The following is a 22,010-nucleotide window of genomic DNA, read 5'->3' as shown; positions in this document are numbered from 1 at the left end:
AAGGGTTGTTCAAGGAAAAGGTGTGGGGAAAGGTGGTATGTGAAGCTCACAGAACCCGGAGCTTTCTGATACACATTCTGGGTCATCATTCACTTTCATAACTATTTTGTTCACTGGGACAGAAGAGACGAGGAGAGCAGAAGGCAAAAGTACTAAAGAATCTGAATTGTCTACTGGAGATGATCTGACAGGCAAAAACTACTCTGGGTTGATGCGAAATTAGGGGAGAGAAGGCAAATTTAGCACAGAGATGATTTCCTCATTGTTACTCACAATACAAGTGGACCTTTTCATGCTTGAGAATGAAACAGGATTTTATTCTATTGACTCATTATTACTTTGGACGAACTGCCAATTTTTTTATTTAGCTTTCTAATCACAAAAGTACAAATTCTCTCAGAAAGATTTTTAAAGTCTTCTACTTACAAAGCTTTTAATTTACAAAGCACTTCTATACTTTTCTAAATTAATACAGATAAAAACCAGACTAAGTCATTATCACTAGCTCTATTTTAAAAGAGCAAGTATTTACTGTTATATTTACTGCATGTCAGGCACTATACTAAATGCTTTACACGTATGTCTTATCTAATGCCCTGACAAACCTTTGAAGGTTATACTATTATCATCTGAGTCCAGAACAGCGGTCCCCAACCATCTTAGCACCAGAGACCAGTTTCATGGAAGATGATTTTTCCACGGACCTGGGTGGGAATTGGAGCAGATGGTTTCGGGATGATTCAAGTGTACTGCATTTAGTGTGCATTTTATTTCCAATCTAATACTGCCACTGATCTGACAGGGGTACCAGTCCCTGGCCTGGCAGTTGGGGACCCCGGTTCAGAAGAGAGAAGCTTAATAACTCTCCTAAAGTGACCCAGACAGTAAAGAGCAGAGCCAAGATTTGAACCCACACTGGTCTTATTTCAAAGCCCACTTCCTAACTCCTGATCACTGCTTTCTGCTGTTCTAGGATAATCAGATACACATTGTTTCCTAGCATGGCAATGGTTCAAACTTTCAGTTTGAACTCAGCCTAATTATTTACAGTCATGTAAACAACTGTTGTGAAATTATACAGAGATATTAACCATTTTGATGTTCATTTCCATACTGTGTTCTTAGAATTGCTCATGACAGATGTACATCTCAAAGTACGTTCCCCTCCCCCAAGGTTATAACAATCTGTATAAGACCAATAACTGTTGAATAAAGTCCTAAAATACTGAAAGTACTTGATAATAGGCTAAGAATTTACTTCTTATTTACTTATAATACAGTTTAATAGTCATAGGTAAGAAAATGTAAACACAAGTTTAGTGAAGGGTAGCTACCAACCTTTTTAATAGCTCAATAATGCAAAGGACAAAACCTGTTCATAAAAATGTGTTTTTATTTCATTAAAAAAACAAACCTGTTCAATATCCCTCCCCCTCATGCAAACAGCTCTCATAGGAGATTCTTCAAATTTTACGTTTTTTCCATTCTGGCTCATTCTTTGTTTCCTCATCATCAGATTCAACTTGGGCAAACATGGTTTTGGGCTGAGTCCTAAAAGACAGTTAAAGAGAAGAGGAAAAATTTAGTCAGCAAGTGTGTATTGGACTTTGCTACTTTCATCAAGTAGAAGCACATTTGGGGGATCAATTACATCTCAATTATTAGAGAATCATTAACCTTCTGGCAAAGAAAAGGATAATGGAAATTTAATTATGTTCAGATTCTTTTAAAGGTTTTCCTTCTGTGGCAGACTATGTATGTTGTCCTTTCCTTAAATAAAATGAAAATGTATCAAATTCAGTGGAAACTCACACATCCATAACCACCCTCCACCTCAAACTTGGGCTAAATAACCAGGACTGTTTGGGAGGCCAAACTATAGTCACCAAGCAAGAATCTACAGTCTGTCTCTGTAACTCTGTGGGCTGTTCCTCGACTTAAGTAGTCCAAATGCACTTGATTAGAGGGCACACAAACAGGAGAATCTGAGGCAAGAGTTTTCTTATTTCATGGGTTTAAAATGACAGATAACACATATGGTAACTTGGACCTGTCAGCAAAAGTAAAAAACAAAACGAATGAACATTCCTTCCACCAAACACCCAGATCAATGCATGCGAATACCCAGCATTGTAGGATCTACCACTGAGCATCACTGGTGTAATACTGACATGCAGTACATCAAGCAACCTTTGCATCAGGACTTGTGCTTTGTAAACATACCTGGTTCAATGTTGTTCCTTTTTACATCATTCACACAGAAAATAACTGCAGGAAAATATCAGATGCTCATAATTTATGCCCCTCTCAGTCATGCTGGTTTCCTTTTAAAAGCAGGTCTACTGCATTATGAGGGAACATTAAAGCATGCTATCTGCAGATGATGTACTTTAGTTTACATCTTCATTTAGAGTTCAGTTCATAATATGAAGGTCATTGAAGAATGGTAAACTAATGTCAAAAATCCCCTTTATTTGGCAAGTGAAACAAGGTTAAAACCTTATATTACTGACCAAAGTGGTTGCCAGAGGGGAGGGGGTAAAAAGAGGAGAGAAACAGGTGAGGGAGATGAAGAGGTACAAACTTATAGTTATAAAATATGAGTCACTATTATGAAATGAGTGGAGAATAGGGTCAATAATTATGTAACACCTTTGTATGATGTCAGATGGTAACTAGACTTATCATGATGATCACTGATATGCATAGAAATATCAAATCATACATGTAACTCCATGGCTGATTCATGTCAATGTATGACAAAACCCACTGAAATGTTGTGAAGTAATTAGCCTCCAACTAATAAAAAAAAAATAAAAATAAAAAAATAAAAATAAAAATAAAAATCTCTTGGATGAAAAAAAAAAAGAATTTAGTTTGTCAACTGTCAAAATAATTGAAGTAATTACTTACTAGCATCAAGGCAAACTTGGAAACTTTTGGATGTCTTTCTTTTTTCTAACTTCAATAATATTATATAAATTTTTCTGATATTCCATTAAAGAAGTTTGTAGGAACACACACACACACACAAAAAGAAATATCAAATCACTGTGCAGCGTACCAGAAACCAACACAGTGTTTTAGGTCAATTATACTTCAAAACAAACAAATTCACAGAAAAAGAGATGAGATTTGTGGTTATCAGAGGTGGGGATGGAGGAGGAGAAATTGGAAGAAGGCAGTCGAAAACTTCCAAGTTAAAAGTTCAAAACTTCAAGTTAATGTCAAGTTGAATAAACTTCAAGTTAGGAGACCAATAAATACTAGGGATGCAATTTACCCCATGATAAATAGAATTAAAACTGCCTTATGCTATATATGAAAGTTGTTGAGAGGATAAATCCTAAGGGTTTTCATCACAAGGGAAAAATTTTTTTATCTATTTAATTGTGTTTCTGTATTAGATGATGGATGCTCGTTAAACATTGTGGTAATCATTTCATGATGTATGTAAATCAAATCGCTATCATACTTTAAACTCATACAGTGCTATATGTCAATTATATACATATATACATATGTATACATACATATATACATACATATGCAAGGAAAAAACAACCTTTATTATTACTGTTCGCTGCTGCTTTATTATCCTGGGGAAGCAGCATAAACCATCCACTTTCCATGCAGACACTGTTTCGATGCACGCCATGCACCAGAATTCCTCATGTACAAGTTAGTCACAGCTCCTATCTTTCCAGTCACCTGCCTAGAGCCCACACTGTCCCCATACACAATCCAGTTGGTTACATTTCTTGTTGTCACTTCAAGACACTGCTGTGACATCCATAAACAAGTCATAACTCTAACATTTCCAAAACCAGCTGCAGACTTTCATAGGCCATGAGTTGCTGAGTTACAAGAGAGCAGGGCCACTGACTTTCTAACATGCTACAACAAGGCAACTGGTGCTCATGACATATTTCATCCTTCTGGCAAAAGTGTTGATCCTCTGGGTATAGACAAACCAGTACAGGAACAAATTTGTCTGGCTGAAAAGAATCCTCTGGAAGCCTGGAGCGGTGAGGAGCCCTCAAGCTAAGCCTCGGGCTGGGGATTCATTCCCAGTTTGGCCCCTGACTGGCTTTGTCACCTGGAACAGGTGTTTCCCCTCTCAAGGGCTTGGTTTCCTACTCCACTAAATGTGGAGGTTGAACTTGATTAGTGGGTCCCAAAGGGCTAAAGGCCCAGGGTGGACGAGGATGAAGTGTGTGTTTTTAATATTAACTCAAGTATAACACAAACAGAGAAGTGCATTATTTCATACACGTACAGTTCTCTGGATTTTCACAATGCCATGGAACCAACACCCTGAAGAAGAAACAGCATGACTAGCTCCCAAGCCCCTCATATTCCCTTCGAGTCACTAACCCCCCACCCAGGGTCACCGTATCCTGATTCCTGGTCTCACAGAGCAGCCGCCCCCGTGTCCGGCCTGTCTCTGCAGGATGCCTAGAGTGCGTGTTATTCTGTGCCTGGTTTCCTCTATTCAGCACCATCCATGGCGCTTAGGAGCTTCCCTGGTGGTCAGAGGATAAAGCATCTGCCTGCAAAGCAGGAGACCCAGGTTCTATCCCTGAGCTGGGAAGATCCCCTGGAGAATGAAATGGCACCCCACTCTGGTACTCCTGCCTGGAAAATCCCATGGACAGAGAAGCCGCAGGCTGTAGTCCATGTGGTCGCAAAGAGTTGGACATGACTGAGAGACTTCACTTTCACTTTCACTCTCATGGTGGTCAGAGGGTAAAGAATCCGCCTGCAATGCAGGAGACCTGGGTTCGATCCCTGAGTTGGGAAGATCCCTTGGAGGAGGGAATGGCAACCCACTCCAGTATTCTGGCCTGGAGAATTTCATGGACAGAGGAGCCTGGCAGGCTACAGTCCATGGGGTCGCAAAGAGTTGGACACGATTGAGCAACTTTCACTTTTACTTTCTTTCATAGTGCAATGTGTACTGAGGATGTTTGCAACAATATACTCCAAAAATATACACACACAAAAAATGAAGGCAATACTGTGAATTTTACCATGAGTTAAAATGTGTTTAAGTGAAATATCCTTTATGTTGAGATAATGCTCTTCTATCTACTTTGTAATAAAATGTGCTGGAAGTTTAAAAACAAATCCTTAGAACTAGCTATTTAATTTCTAAGAGATTAGAAAGAATGAGGTCTTCTAAAGATAGCTGGGAATGCTTCATAGCTCATCAGAGTTAGCTGCAATGAAAAAAGTCCTTATGAAGTTGTAGTGTCGCTTTTTTGGGATATAAAAAAAGAAACTGAATGACAGGTCACAGGAAGAAAACCTAGAGCTTGAAAAGGCTATTTCATTTCTGTAGTCACTTTTATTTTCTTATAATCCACCTACTTCCAGAAGTATTTTTAGTAGGTTAGTGGCAAACACTGAAGGGCATAGAATCAATGGATCTATTTAACAAGAGGCAGAAAAGCAGTAATGATGGCAAAGAGGCATGGGAGAACGCTTTGTGTGAATGGAGACATTGTATAATCTTGATTGATGTGGTGATTACAGGTGTATACATTTATCAAGACTTGAAAAGGGTGAATTTTGTATTTTATTGTAAATATACCTCAATAAAATTGAATTGTAAAGAAAATCCAAACAAAACAAATGAGTAGAAGGTCAAGAATAAAAAGACGAAAAGATATGTAACCAAGCATAAAACTTAGCACTAAATTTCCTAGAAGCCGAGACAAAAGAAAGAGCTTAGTTTTTCAAAAGAGATAACCTTCCCCTTCCCTATCATGAACTCAGCAAAATTCACTGAGTAAATTTTCATATGAGGATCACTAAGACTGTCACTTTCAATTACCAGACCACAACAGTTTTCTTTTCTTCTCTAGGTATTTTAACTCAAGGGGTATCAACTTGTTTGGAAGACTGGAAGGTCTTATTTGTGAAACTCCATGAATTTACTTTAAATACCACTTTTGAACTAATAAAAATGTTGTCAGCAAAATAGCCATATTATGTGTTCACATCAAATAATGACACTGAGTTCTCATGTTCCACTGAACATTCAATAGCCATGTTCCCCTTCCCCAAATTGCCAAAATCAGGCATAAACCAGTGTTCAAAATTTCCCAGCAATGCTTGCTTACCAGTTTTTCCCTTCATTTTGCTGCCCAGGTAGATAATGGCTGAGTATAAAAGTGGGCTCTTTTCAACAAAAAACATTGGGAAAACTGTGTATCCTTATGCAATGAAACTGGACCCTTACCTTATAGCATGTACAAAAATTAACTCAGCATCAATCAAAGACCTAAACCTAAGAGCAAAAATGATAAAGCTCTAAGAAGAAAACACAGGGAAAGTTTTATGACATTGGATTTTGCCATGATTTTTTTAATATGACACCAAAAACAAAGGCAAGAGCAAAAATAGGTAAACTGGACTGCATCAAAATTAAAAACTGTACATCAAAAGACAAAATCAACAGATTAAAATGAAGAGTTGCTCTGTAGTAGGTATAGAACTTAGTACTGCAAGAAGAAATGAGTTCTGGGGACTGGATGCACAACAACGTGAATGTATTTAATACCATCAAATGGTTAAGATGGTCAATTTCATGTTATGTGTATTTTACCAAAATTAAAAAAGGCAAAGACCAGGCTCCTGAACTTGGCAATGAGGAAGAACAAACCCTCTTCCTGGGAAAAAAGGAGGCACCTTAGGAAAAGCCTTAGCCTCCAACCCAAGGCCATGCCTGCAGCAGTGCTTCTCAAACCATCTGTGGTGCAAGGCCAGACTTTGTTTCCTAATTTCCAACCTCATGCAGATAAATATTTCTAGAAAAAAATTAAAAGATTATAAAACACAGATCCAAATGTTTTATTAGATTCAATAAAAATCTCCGATCGCAATAAAATTTCCCAAGCTTATCTTGTCAGCACCGGCGGGTGGAGCAGACTGTGCAGAGCATCCACTCCCTCCCTGCGCTCGGGAAAGAAAGGCTCTGAAAGCAGAGAATCTGTGTTCTCAACACAGGCTGCTACACACGACGAGTTTACTCCAACTGCAGGAAAGTATTTCTCACATCTAGAGAAGCTGGCCCTGTGTGATGCTACAGAATGCTCGGTGAAGGAAGTCTGAGGTTGCATTCTCACAGGGCGACCCTTTACGGAGCAGCCTCTAATCCTCAGGAGTATGAGATGGGGAGGTGAAGGGAGATACAGTCCACGGAAGGAAGTTTCCCTTGTGCCAAACCATCCTGCCCCCGAAAAACCAACATTCTTACACATAGGTCAGCACCTTCCATAAGAGCTGTATGGTATCTGCTGAAGAAAGACCAGTTCTTCAAAACATATTACTAGACTTAGCACAATGAGTGTATCTGTCCAGTCTAAGGAATGCCACTGTTTTACAGAAGCAAAATGAGAGAATTATAGCTTTAAATCTCGCAGCTATTCTTTCTTGCCAGCAATTTTTATCTTTTTTTTTTTTTTACCATTTTTATGGAAATGCTCTTTATTTATTTATTTATTTTTATTAGTTGGAGGCTAATTACTTCACAACATTTCAGTGGGTTTTGTCATACATTGATATGAATCAGCCATAGAGTTACACGTATTCCCCATCCCGATCCCCCCTCCCACCTCCCCCTCCACCCGATTCCTCTGGGTCTTCTTAGCGCACCAGGCCCGAGCACTTGTCTCATGCATCCCACCTGGGCTGGTGATCTGTTTCACCATAGATAATATACATGCTGTTCTTTCGAAACATCCCACCCTCACCTTCTCCCACAGAGTTCAAAAGTCTGTTCTGTACTTCTGTGTCTCTTTTTCTGTTTTGCATATAGGGTTATCGTTACCATCTTTCTAAATTCCATATATATGTGTTTGCTGTAATGTTCTTTAGCGTTCTGGCTTACTTCACTCTGTATAATAGGCTCCAGTTTCACCCATCTCATTAGAACTGATTCAAATGAATTCTTTTTAACGGCTGAGTAATATTCCACGGTGTATATGTACCACAGCTTCCTTATCCATTCATCTACTGGGAATGCAAACTAGTACAGCCACTATGGAAAACAGTGTGGAGACTTCTTAAAAAACTGGAAATAGAACTGCCATATGACCCAGCAATACCACTTCTGGGCATATACACTGAGGAAACCAGATCTGAAAGAGACACGTGCACCCCAATGTTCACTGCAGCACTGTTTATAATAGCCAGGACATGGAAGCAACCTAGATGCCCAGCAATTTTTATCTTTAAATTTATTTCTAGCAGCTTTTATTTTGAAATTTTTTGGAAATATATACAAAGGGAAGACCAAAAAAAAAAAAAAAAATCAATTCAGGATAATTTAGGGCATTTAAAACCGACTACTTTAGCCACTTCTCAAGACAATGAAGAACAGAGATGATTAGGCAACTTCCGGCAGAGTTAGGAACATAACCAGATTTCTTCTCTGGGGTGGCCTAATTTGCCCTTGGCATAGAAAACATCTATAAAAATAAATCAAGAGTGTCAAGCAAGAGCAAAATGACACAAGCAAAAAGATAAAATGTTTTGAAAACACTTAAAAGCTGGTCCAGAAATTCCTACTTTTAAAACCAATAGGAAACCAACACATAAACAACAAAAAACCCTCTAAGCCCCTTCTAACCTTGTCACCGGCCACATAACATGGATTCCTTTCTGGACAGCTTGAAGAAACAGAATTCATACACTGGATTTAACACAGACTCTTTTGGGTGCTTCCATGAGGAAAAAGTAGAAAAACTAAACCAAAGGGGCACTGAAGACATGGCAGCAACTAGGGAAATACACATATAAATAAACAATGTGCAAGAAATATATTCTACGGTTTCAAGAAGGCATTTTATGACCACCCATTTCCTGTCTTCTATTTAATCAGCTCCTCTAGAATTCTCAAGAGACAGGTCAACTCAAACTTACAGTCTCATAGCAGATTTACCTCAGGCGCCCCAAACAAAATCCTATAAAAGGACTGATCTGAAGAAAAAGGAAATAAGGGGAACATTCCATTAAGCCTAAGCATCATACATGCTCAACAGGTGAGGGGGGATGAGCTAATAATAAGCCTCACTAGGAAGTAGTGAAGTGTCCAACTTTATCCAGACTCTTTGTTTCACTGGTTTACTGTCCACACTTACCCATTTTTCTAAGTGTTAACTGAAAATAAACTTACAGAAGGCTGATGTGAAAATTTTATTTTCCAGTGTGATTAACTCATTTGGCAAATAGTAAACATTTTTCACTTGACTATATGTGTCATCTTGTTTATTAGAGTTACCAAGAAAAGAGCAGATTAGACAGCAATATAGTTATTACTGCTAACAGTTAAATAAACTAACCAGAGGAGGGGTGATAGGTTTTTTGCTTTGCTTTAGCTTTAGTAACATTCTACACTTGCTAATAGTTAATATTTCATGAAGTAAATATAAAAGCTTAAGCAAATGTCTTTCTCAAATCTATAAATTCTGAATAGCTGAAACTTCTTGCTGATTAATGTTCCTCTTGGAACATTTTTTTAAACTGAATTCTCAAAGTTATTTGTACAAAGTGAGTCTTCTTCCAGCAACAGCATGCATAGAACAAGGACAGAAGCCCAACAGAATCTGAGTCCCACCTCATTTCCACTTTGGCAATGAGGAAGAACAAACCCCCTTCCTGGGATAAAAAGGAGGCACCTTAGAAAAACCTTATCTTCCAACTTGGGGCCACACCTGAAGCAGTGCTTCTCAAAGCATCTTCAGTGTTTCCATCCAGAGGAATTTTATGTAGAACAGTCAGTAATGAATAAAAATTCTCCCTGCAATCTTCCAAAACGGCATTTTTTTTGGATACAGTGTTTATGTAAGAGATTCAAAGTGTCCTTTCAAAGATTCAAAGGCTGTCTCTTCTCTTCTGACTAAGTTCTAACCTAGGCTTCCTACATTCCTCCTTGAGTGCTCAGGCCAGAGAGAAGTCACAAAGTGTCTCTGGCTGCAATGAGAAGTTGACAGGTCAAATTCTTTTTAGCTATGGATATTCTCCTGATATGATTCATTCAAAAAGCATAAAGCGAGCTCCAGGGTAATAGAATGAGTATGAGGGGAAATCATTTGTAATATTTAGTCATCAGTATGTGACTGTAAACCACAAGCTTTTTTGGCTCAGGGCCCATTGTTTATTATGAAGGAAAAACCTCAAAGCCAAAGTCAATTATAGCCATGACTTGACAATCTGACACACTTGTTAACCCTGTTAGAATGAATACGGTACAGATGAACTCTGACCCAGTCATCACAATTGCAGAATTATGAAGATTAAATAAAGGTTTGACCAAAAGATTCCATTTGAAATGGTCCCTTCTTTTTGGTGAAGAGCTAGGCAAAGATAACTTTTATTATTTATTTATTAAAAATTTTTATTTTATATTGGAGCATAGTTGATTAACAATGTTGTTTCAGGTACATAGTGAGGTAATTCAGTTACACGTAAAAAACATTAGGGATGCATAAGAAGATGAGAGGCAACAAGAAAAAGAACGTTCTATCTTTTTCAGGAAATGAACATAGCATATTTTGGAAAATACCTAAACATATTTCAGACTCAATAAACAGGATATACTAACTCATAATGCTTGTGTGAGAGGTCAAAGACGGGTGAGTGGGAAAAGGGACATACATGAAACCTGTGGAAACTGGGGGAAAAAATTGAGGACAAAACAAAAAGAATCTTCTAAAATCACTATCAGTAAGTAGGTAAACAAGTTAGAATGATTAAATCTTTGAAAAGCACACAGGCCTGAGGCAGCCCAGGTAACATCAATGCCCTCCCTGAGCTCACGTTTATAAAACGTATGTAACGATGTGCCACAATTTCTATTTGAAAACATGCACGACCCAGCAATACCACTTCTGGGCATACACACCGAGGAAACCAGATCTGAAAGAGACACGTGCACCCCAATGTTCATCGCAGCACTGTTTATAATAGCCAGGACATGGAATCAGCCTAGATGCCCATCCGCAGATGAATGGATAAGGAAGCTGTGGTACATATACACCATGGAATATTACTCAGCCATTAAAAAGAATTCATTTGAATCAGTTCTAATGAGATGGACGAAACTGGAGCCCATTATACAGAGTGAAGTAAGCCAGAAAGATAAAGAACATTACAGCATACTAACACATATATACGGAATTTAGAAAGATGATAACGATAACCCTATATGCAAAACAGAAAAAGAAACACAGAAGTACAGAACAGACTTTTGAACTCTGGGGGAGAAGGTGAGGGTGGGATGTTTCGAAAGAACAGCATGTATATTATCTATGGTGAATCAGATCACTAGCCCAGGTGGGATGCATGAGACGAGTGCTCGGGCCTGGTGCACTGGGAGGACCCGGGGGAGTCGGGTGGAGAGGGAGGTGGGAGGGGGGATCGGGATGGGGAATATGTGTAACTCAATGGCTGATTCGTGTCAATGTATGACAAAACCCACTGAAATGTTGTGAAGTAATTGGCCTCCAACTAATAAAATAAAATTAAAAAAAAAAAAAAAAAAAAAACATGCACGAAAGCTGGGCATTGGTGTAGCCTAATCTCTTACTTCATACATGGGGAAAGAGTCTCATGAAGACAAGTGAGCCCTGGAGCAGGAACTAAACCCCAGGACTTCTGATTCCTGGTCTAGTATTCTTCCACTACGCCATGCTGGCACACACAGTAATCTTTTCGGCTTCACTATTATTCAACTTTTCCAATAATTACTATCAGTTGCTTTGTGATGAGAAGCAGTATGCGGAAGTACTTAAAAGTGGAAGCTTGGCTTTGGAGCCAGACTACCTGTATGGCTCTACCTGTATTGGCCTCTTGCTACCTGTATGGCTTTGGTCAAGTTATATGTTTCCTCATATGCAAAATTGGAAAAATAATACCCCTTCCTCATAGGATTGTTGTGAGGATTAAAAGAACTATATATATATATATATATATATATACACACACACACATATATACATATATATATATATATATATGAATTTTAAACATGACTGGCATGGTGTAAGTATAACAGCAGTGTCATTATTATCACATCCTTTATTACCCAATTTATATTTTCAAAAGTTGTATGTAGAATGTATCTGATAAAATAATTTACATATTAAATACAACACAGCAGCTTACTATTAAAAAAAAAAAAAACCAACCCTGGGGGAAATGCTCTTCTATGTAAATAACTTGTCTTCAGTAAGAATTTCTATAATCAAAATAATCTATTTCATACATATGAAGTTTTAGAAGGTGAATAACTTGTGGTTTATTTTACATAATTACTTTTAAAAATTATTATCAGACTTTAGTGTGCAAAATAATCAGTTGGAGAACTTCTTAAGATGCAGATTCCCAGCCCCAGTCTCTCAGTCTAACTGAGTTGGGGTGAAGTCTAGAAATGTGCATTATTAACCTTCCCACTCCCACCCTCAACTCTGACAGACAGTCCACAAAAACACTTTGAGAAACACCGGCCTTTACATAGGAATATAGTGGTCAGTGATATCAGTCAGGCAACCATAACTCAGGGGGGGGAAAGTTATATTTCTCTCTATGGGTTTATGTCTCTTCCTGACACAAATCTTTACTCACTCGAAGAGTGATCTCTTGAAATATTGCCTAGTAACTCAACATGACTTCAGTGGATCCTTTATAGATGGCAATGATATTTCAATGCTCGCACACATATCCATGTATACTGTATCACATGAGATATGCACACGGAAAGTTAAATTGACTGAATCAGCAATAATGGCAGCTTAACTGGCAAGAAAAGTGACCATGGAAAAAACAAGAAAGAAGAGTGCCCATGGCTGGCAGAGCTGTCAGGATGTCGGGCTGCTGGCCAGGGTTCAAGCTCCCACACACAACCATCCGTGGGGATGTGTAAACTAACAGCGTTCTGGATCTTTATCCTGCCCCCTCCCCAGCCGGCTCCCCTCCCCTCCTGACAGCAACATCTTTTGACAAGAAACTAATTGAATCTGCCCATGTGGCGCTAAATTAGAGTCCTCTGTACCTGCTGTGTTTTAAAACTTTCAGGGCTATTAGATTGCGAGTGCCAGGAATGAAACTTCAGTACTCAAAAGTAAAGGTAAAGGGTTCAAAGACTCTTTGTTCTTATCACTGGAGAGAAAAGGTGAGTATATGTCATCTGCAAGCAGGCAGATTTGTCTAATATCTGTCAATAATTTGTCTAATATCTGGGATAATGCAAGATACAGTAAATTTTCACTTCATCACTTCATCACTGACACAAGTCAATTGCAGTGAAGAAGAACAACCAGACACCCATTCTCAATTACAGTGACCTTTATGAAAAGATCCTTTAAATATTAGCTGCCAAAACTACTCTGCTTTTTGGCAGTAAAATAGTATACTCTAGCAGGTGAACACAGGAGAAATTGCACTGCAATTCAGGCTAACAAATCACATGCCAGACAGCACCATGAACTTAGTATGCAATAAATGTAAAGTGACAAAACTGAATGGAAGGAAAGAGATGGGAGCAAAATGCAGCAGCAGGAAGTGTATACTGAGAGAGACCACAGACCTCTGAAAAGCTCATTAAATTAGGGATCAAGAGAAAGGGAAAGTGAGAGTCACTCAGTGGTGTCCGACTCTTTGCGATCCCATGGACTATACATGTCCATGGAACTCTCCAGGTCAGAATACTGGAGTGGGAAGCCTTTCCCTTCTCCAGGAGATCTTCCCAACCCAGGGATCAAACCCAGGTCTCCCGCATTGCAGGCAGATTCTCCACCAACTGAGCTACAAAGGAAGACCTACAAGGCATTAAGAAAAACGAAGTCTAATTCTAGCTTTAATTGTAAATTGTCAGTCTTCTCACATGTAAGGTAAGGCTATGACAGTATCTATTCAACCCATTTTGCAGAACTGCTATGACTAGCATATTATTCAATTATAAATAACACTAAACCACCTATGATGCAGGAAAATGCCGTTAGGTAAGAGTAACCAATGAACAAAACCAATTTCTGCTTCAATTAACTCTATTTAAAGAAAGTTGAAAATGTGGACAAATTTTTTTCCAAGAAAATATTAATTACCAAGCAGACTCAGAAAGGTCAGAAAATCTAAAGAGTCTACTTCCCATGAGGGGATAGACAAGCAAGAGAAAGATTAAGGAGTTACTACTCACCCTCTCCTCCACAAAAGCACCTGACTTCAACAGTTTCACCATCTATCCAAATTTTACAAAAAGATTTAATGGTACACAAGGCAGTTCAAGAGTATATACAGAAAAGGAAAGCACATGAAGTTTTTATGAAGGCAGCCTAACACCTGACAAAGAACAAACCACAAGCATGTGAGGGTCGTATCACAGATGCTAGGATGATTCGCTATCAGGAATTTTGTAATATGGTTAATCATATTCATTGACCAAAGCAGAAGTACATAGGGAAGTTCCTGCTAGTCCTGTGGTTAGGGCTCTGAGCTTCCACTGCAGAGGTCATGGGTTCCGTCTCTGGTCCCTTGGTTGAGGAACTAAGATCCCACAAACCACACAGTGTGGCCAAAAAAACCTCCCCCCAAAACAAAAACACAGAAAGTAGAAATTCTTAAAGACACGACAAAGGAATTCAATAAAACTCAGCATCTATTTCAGAGCAACATGCCCCTGGTCTCCGCACAGTGTTTTCTTCGCCTAGGACACTCTTCCCTTGGATGCCTGCCTGGCTCATTCCCTCCTTCCACTCAAGGCCAAGACCACTTTAGCAGAGGTTCTATCCTGATTGTCGTATCTGAAAATAGTGCCCCTCTCGCTCCCTGATTACTCTATGCCCCCTTATCTCTATTTTATTTTTCTTCATTGCACGTGCTACCATCTAACATTTATGGATTTATGTATTGTCTGTCTCTGTCTAGCAGAATATAACCTCCATGAACCACAACTTAGTACAATATCTGACACATTGTAGGTATTCCATAAATCTTTGTTGAATCTTCTCTAACATCCTGCATGTGGGTGTTTTCAGAAATTGTCATGCTTTATGGAGAGATACTACTAAATTGAACGATATGAAATTGCCAATATTTGACTTTTTTTCATCTACAAAAAGGGCAATTACACATGTTTTAAGAAAAGGATGTGCACTATTGCTTTTATTATTTAATACTGTTTTGGCAATACTACCGTTTGGCAATACTAGTACAATTAGATAAGATAAAGAAATAGCAGATACAAATGTTGGAAATTATTTACATGTGATGTAATTTTTAAGGGGCTTCCCAGGTGACTCAATGGTAAAGAATCCGCCTGCCAATGCTGGAGACCTGGGTTTGATCCCTGGGTCGGGAAGATCCCCTGGAGAAGGAAGCAGCAACCCAATCCAATATTCTTGCCTGGGAAATCCCATGAACAGAGGAGCCTGGGGGGCTACAATCCATGGGGGTCGCCAAAAGTCGGGCATGACTTAGTGACTAAACAACAACAAACCCCTCTAAATCTGACCACATTTAATAAAATTTTTTCAGTTGGGGGAAAAATGTCATAAACAAAGTAAAAATAAAGACAACTGACTAGTAGCAATACTTGCAGAACATGGCACACAAAGGGTTAAGCTCCTTAATATAAAGACAAACAGACAAAAGGGCAAAAGACATAAACAGAAAGTTCACAGGAAGAAGAAAGAAGAGTTTAACACCAGGGATCAAGCCCACAACTCTTAGTTCTTCTGCACTGGCCAGGTCGGTTCTTTACCACGAGCACCACCTGGGAAGCTCATGTTGCTAATATCAATTGTTAAACAGCAAATGACATTTTTTCAATATTTGTGGAGACACTGCAACAATCTACTCTGTGTACAAATATATGTACATCTGTTTGGAGCAGTTCACTATCAAAATGATACTTAACTATGTTTGGCAAATGTTAAACTATGGCTCTGTTTATTCTTCTTTCTTCAGATAATTTTTGGTATGCTTCTAAACAAATTTTTGAAGTATAAAAAATCCCTAATGGTAATAGACATTAACCATTCCATTAGAAACAGAAGTGTCAACAGAGGCATAATCCATAAGCCCACAAGCATATCTGAGTGCCAAGGATGTGTTGACATGTATTAGCTTATAGCACGCAGATTTGATACAAATGAAGGCTAAATGCAAACTATTTAGCTGGCCAGCCTTGATATGACCCTCTTAGCTGTTGTGATATTATCCAACTAACCGTCCAGAGACGTTCCATCTGTGTTGTCTGGTTATTCATACATGTTGCGAACATCCACCACTGATGTCATAAAGTCTGCTCTGCTACAAGACATATAGTAGAGGATACGATGCTCCCCACCAGGGGCCCTCCAATCGCTTTATCGTTTCTCTGCAGGGTGCTTTCACTCACAGCGGTAGCATCCATCTCTCTGTCAGAGGACTGTCCCCAGGTTGCTGGATCCCCAGAGAGCTGAAAGTACCTTAAGTGTCTCCCCCAGTTCCATCTCCAGCCATCACCAATGGTAACGGATGCTGGAGTGAAGCACTGCAGTTACTGCGCCCCTGACCAGGGTCTCCATGGTCACCCTGTGGGATACTAAGGAAAATGACCCTTCTTGGAACTCTGTTTAACGCTGTACTCTTTCTTGGCTTCAATCATCTTCATAGGGGTCTTTTTCTCAAGGTCTGCTTCTAAAGAACCCAAGCTAAGACACCGTGTTTTACTTTTAGGCAAAGTATCCATAGCTCACAATGATCAGCAGATAGGGGATCAATATCAGTATAACACGTGAGTTGGTTTATAAAGGACTTTTTTCCAGCATATAAATATCAGCTTTCTCATAATTGAAGAGAAAACTTTAGAAATACATAAAAACATCAACAAAAAAGCTGATTTACTTCCAACAATACAAAAATACACATACACAAATTTATTCACTATGTTAGTAATTGCAAAATACTGGGAACAATCTAAATACGCACACAGGAGAGTAGTGGAATAAGCCACTGTATAGCCACATAGTGGATGACTACGCAGCTGTGAAAAAGAATGAGAATGAACTCTGAACTGATGGATAGTGATTTCCAGGTCATACTATTAAGTGAAAAAAAAAGCAAAGCTCAAAAGACTATTTATGGAGATTCCTTAAAAAATTAGGACTAAATCTACCATATGTACTCTGGCCATGTAAAGCGTTGACATCAGGGCAAGTTGGGTGAAAAGTATATATCAACTCTCTGTACTGTTTTGATGATTTTTCTGTAAGTCTAACCACTACAAGTTCACCCATGCTAAGCTAACTGAGGGAATCTGAGCTGGCAGGCTCTACTCTGCCTGTGTTAAGTATTACTTAAAACCAGCTCTACAAAGAAAAGTTAATCCTCAATAATGGATCCTACAAACTGTCCTCTTCATTTGCTTTTTGTTGTTGCTGCTCAGTCACTAAGTTGGGTCTGACTCTTTAGATCCCAGGGACTGCAGCATGCCAGGCTCCTCTGTCTGCGGGACTTCCCCAGCAAGAATACTGGAATGGATTGCTATTTCCTTCTCCTCTTTTTAACCCTAACTATAGCTCAGCTGATAAAGAATCTGCCTGCAATGCAAGAGACCCTGGTTCGATTCCTAGGTTGGGAAGATCCCCTGGAGAAGAGATAAGCTACCCACTCCAGTATTCTTGGGTTTCCCTGGTGGCTCAGCTGGTAAAGAATGCACCCACAATGCAGGAGACCTGGATTCAATCCCTGGGTTGGGAAGATTTCTTGGAGAAGGGAACAGCTACCCACTCCAGTATTCTGGTCTGGAGAACTTCATAGACTGTATATACATGGGGTGGCAAAGAGTCAGACAAGACAGAGCAACTTTCACAACTAAGATAATGCATATAGGCAGTGATTTTCTTTCTCTTTCTTCCTTTTTTTTTTTTAATCACAGGTAGAATGAGTTTCACATAACTGGCTTGTTGTTTTGTTGTTTTAGTCGCTAAGTCATGTCTGACTCTCTTGCAACCCCATGGGCTGTAGCCCACCAGGCTCCTCTGTCCATGGGATTTCCCAGGCAAGAAGACTGAAGTGGGTTGCCATTTCCTCCTCTAGGAGATCACCCCCACCAGGGATTAAACCCACGTCTCCTACATTGGCAGGTGGAGACGTGAGCCACCAGGGAACCCCCAAAATGGGTTTGTGTGAGTGCTCAGTCATGTCTGACTCTTGTGAGCTCACGGATTGGAGCCTGCTAGGCTCCTCTGTCCATGGAATTTTCCAGGCAAGAATACTGGTATAACTCTGATGGAAGTGGCCTAGTTTAAAAATTTAGAATGTTAGAGTCCTCAGATTTAAACAAATGCCTATGTTTCTGGACCATTATACATGGCCTATTTCTCATGTTTCAGAATAAAAAAGAAAGGGAGAAGTTAGAACCCCAAAGCAGCCATTGCCATGTTCTACCCAATTTGTCAACATAAGAAATGTTCTATTTTAAAAGGTTGGCTCCTTACTTGGAGTACGCTGGAGAAACCCAGTATGGGTTGTCCTCGGCTGCCTTGGCATGCCGCAAAATGGCTTCCCGGGGATTGCTGTCGTCGGTTTTGTCCAGAGCAATGTTCTTCACAATGTATGAAGACAGAGTGCCTCCATGAGTTCCAACCCGGCCACCACGACCTGTTCCAAAGGGAAAAAACAAATCAGGAACAGACTGAGCATACACTCTGGGCTTATCTGACAAGGTTGAAAATCCTTCACTGCTGGCTGCCCAGGCTACAGGTTAAATGAATGAAAGGGTAGGGTCAGGGATTCAGACTGACCTGATTTTTGTCATTCTGTGAAGACTCAAGGTTTTGAACATTCTGGGGCTTCTATAGACTTTGGTCTAAAGCACACTTAAGAGTACTTGAGTATCATCCTTTCTGCTTTCATTTAAGGTAATCACAACCAAAGTGGAACATCACCAAACCTCAACTTTCCCATAATATTTTAAAATACAGACATGTTTTTATTATGCTTTAGTTGCCTAATTTACACAATGACAGCAATGTAGGAAGAAATACAAATAGTTTGCCATGTATATGCCTTAAAAAATTCTCCAGGCATGAATACATGATATTCAATTAATAAAAATAACCAATAATCATTATATGTTGTTTTAGTTTTAAACAAGAATATCTTAGGGCTTGCCATCTTCCAAGGACCTTGTACGAAAGGAAACAAGTAAGATGAATAGATTGATTGACATTATTTTACTATATGTAATGGCTCTTGACAGGAAGCTTCACCTGGGCGGGAATTTGTTCCCCACTGGACCCTTAACTGCTAGCCTGGTTCCCAGTACACAAAAGACATATGACTTTTCAATGAGGTTAAAAGGAGAAAAAAAAAGACAAAACACCACATGAAAAGTCAAGTAGCACTAAAAGATTAATTTTATCAGGCAAGAGATAATTGCCAGAGAATCTGTATGGCCAGTAACTAGTGTCTCAGTAGCACTTGGAAGAAAAGAGCTCTTCAGGCTGATGCGGGAAGGGGATCCATAGGAAGAAATATATCCAATGTGGGAGAAATCAGAAGACAGAGGAGGTTATTTTCAATGAACTGAATAGTTTAAATACAAAAAAGGGAAAGTTAGAAAAGAGGGAAAGTATAGAGAGAAGTTCAACGGGCATTTGGGGGCAGGAATGAACCAACGGTCATATCAGAAGATTAGAGGAGGAGAGAGGTGAGGTGTAAAGCTCAATCATGGCTGAGAGTCAGACTGTAGAGAACTCTGAACCTCCGGGCATGTGACTGGACAGCACACAGCTTCTGAAGACGTGGGGGCAGCAGCAAGATGAAAACTACAGGAATTGGGAATAAAAGCTGTAAGATGAATGAAGGTAGTAGTGAGGAGAGAGAGTGAGTTGAGAGAGTGCTTAGGTACAAGGGCTTTTTAATAATCCAGGCAACAATATTATACAGGAATTCTGATTATAGGACGATGGCAGAGAAAATGGGGAAAAAACCGAGACTGGTATATGAGATTTTTTTTCAATGCTAAAGGGGCAGGCCAAAGAGATAGAGGTCCAGAAGTCAGGTTCACATGAATAAACAAGTCATAAGTGATATAAGCTTATGAACCTAGAACGAATGGAAACTATGCAGCTGATAACAGAAAAAGGGATTCTAGTAAAGGTAAGGCTGTATGATGGCCAATGCTGCCTTGCTTTCTTCTGTTCTTACTTTCTTAGAAACTCTAAGGATTTTTATTCATCTTCTAGGGAAATGGGCAGCTCTATTTTAATAATGCAGAACTAAATGATGGCCTCTTTCTGCCTTTTGTGACTCTAATCCAGCCTAAATTTCAGTCAAAGTATTCAGTGTTGAATTTTAAGCCAGTATGGTGAGCAGTGATTTAAACACTGAGTTCCAAGGAGCCCCAGAGCTTCAGTGAGATCACCTAAAGGACTTGGAGACCAAGAAGAAAGGGCTCTGGGCTTCCTCTCTGCTTCAGCACAACAGCTCCATTTGCAACAGTTTTATGCACTGGGTTTCTGCATCAGTTCTTTAAGCAAAAAGTTCTGAGGCTCAAAGAAGGTGTTTGAAAATTCCTATTTAGTAAAAATCTCTGAAGACGGGTATCCAGGCCCAAAAGATCTTCCAAGTTCTGTCTCGATTACCCGCCCCTGGCCCTCAACGACCCCCTCGGCGAGTCACAAGCTAGATCAGTCACCTGGGCCTGCGACAGGAGGCTCGGGTTTGTGAGACTTCAGGGGATCCAGTCTGTCCTTCTCCAGCTGTTTCCTCGTGCTCCGTTGGCGAGGTTCGCGGAACATAGGCAAGGCATGAGCTAGGAGAAGTCACAGTTGAAAAATTTCATTATGATAATAACCCTTCCATCCAAAAACATAGCTAGAGCATGACTAAATGTAGATGAAATGGAAGTCATAATGACGGCCTTCATCTAATAATAAAAGACAGTCTTACTGCAACCAATTAGCCAATTTCGTTTGAGACCAGACACATTGTTCACCTCTCCTGGCAACTAATGGCGCTCAGGAAGTACTGTCAAATACCGTCACGGAAACACTGATGAGGCTCCCCATCTACCAGACCGTGGGCAGCAGTTAAACTTAACTTCTGTGGTTTTGACAAGAAACACTTAATGGGGCTGCCTCTTACTTTTTTCCTTACAGGACCCAAATGTGAATAATGTCAACAGCTTGCCTCCTCAGAGGCCTCATAAACACTGGAGTCACTTCACACATTTCTGAAATGTGACAACCTCTCAGGAACGGCTGACAACACTGAGCAACCAGAAGGGAGGGACACTCATCCCACGGAAACTGGGACAGAGGCTGTCTTGAATGTACAGAGGTGGCTGAATCTCCTCACATGGTGCCTTGACAGAGACTTATTCCTTCTTCAATGTGGTAGACAAAAGAATAAAAATGAGAGCAAACATCTGTCCAATTGCTCTTGGTTGTTCACTCAGTGTCAGAATTAAATTTCAGAATATAAAAGAAAATACAAATTTATAAGGGAAACAGTGTCATATTCTGGTGGAGAGGGGGAAAACTGCTGGGGAAAGAATTAAATATCTATTTATGACCACAAAAAGTACCAGAATAATGTCTTTGAATGTTTACATGCAAATTAAAACTCCTTTAAAAGAAAAAACTGGGGGAGAATTAAAGGCATAATAACAGTTTAAAGGAAATTTATGATGTGAATGATAGAAAAGGCTATAACACCTGAAAAACACTTCTAGTACCGGCCATCCTCAATGCACACTGCCAGCCTGGACCAGGACCATATCACTCACCAGTAAATATGCCTGCCTTGAGTTAGGGGAGCTGAGAAACACAGCCACCCATCACTCTGTTGGGCAACATGACACAATAGTATTTTTAGGAGAGGGAAAAATAGCTTTTCACTTCAAACGACTGCAGGAATTTAAGTAGGCCGCATGTAATTACATGAGCTAGACTGCTTCTGACACTGACTTTAACACTTCTACTCTTACAAAAAAAAAGATGCCATGGGATCTT

The 22,010-nt window shown here is 39.5% G+C and overlaps 1 protein-coding gene across 1 annotated transcript in view; it reads right to left on the bottom strand.

Moving 5' to 3' along the window:
• Positions 1-1,375: 1,375 nt before the first annotated feature.
• WDR70 (WD repeat domain 70) overlaps positions 1,376-22,010 on the bottom strand; it is a 274,164-nt gene continuing 253,529 nt past the window's right edge. The window contains exons 16-18 of the mRNA XM_065905250.1: positions 20,693-20,809; positions 18,489-18,651; positions 1,376-1,551 (exon numbers count right to left, since the gene is read on the bottom strand). Coding sequence (XP_065761322.1) covers positions 1,464-1,551; positions 18,489-18,651; positions 20,693-20,809 — 368 coding nt within the window. The 3' untranslated portion in view covers positions 1,376-1,463. The remainder of the gene's footprint in view (positions 1,552-18,488; positions 18,652-20,692; positions 20,810-22,010) is intronic.

This window comes from Muntiacus reevesi, chromosome 14 (genome assembly GCF_963930625.1).
Source record: "Muntiacus reevesi chromosome 14, mMunRee1.1, whole genome shotgun sequence".
NCBI lineage: Eukaryota > Metazoa > Chordata > Mammalia > Artiodactyla > Cervidae > Muntiacus > Muntiacus reevesi.
The sequence above is the reverse complement of the archived record's forward strand: the minus strand, read 5'-3'. Positions and strand labels throughout refer to the sequence as shown.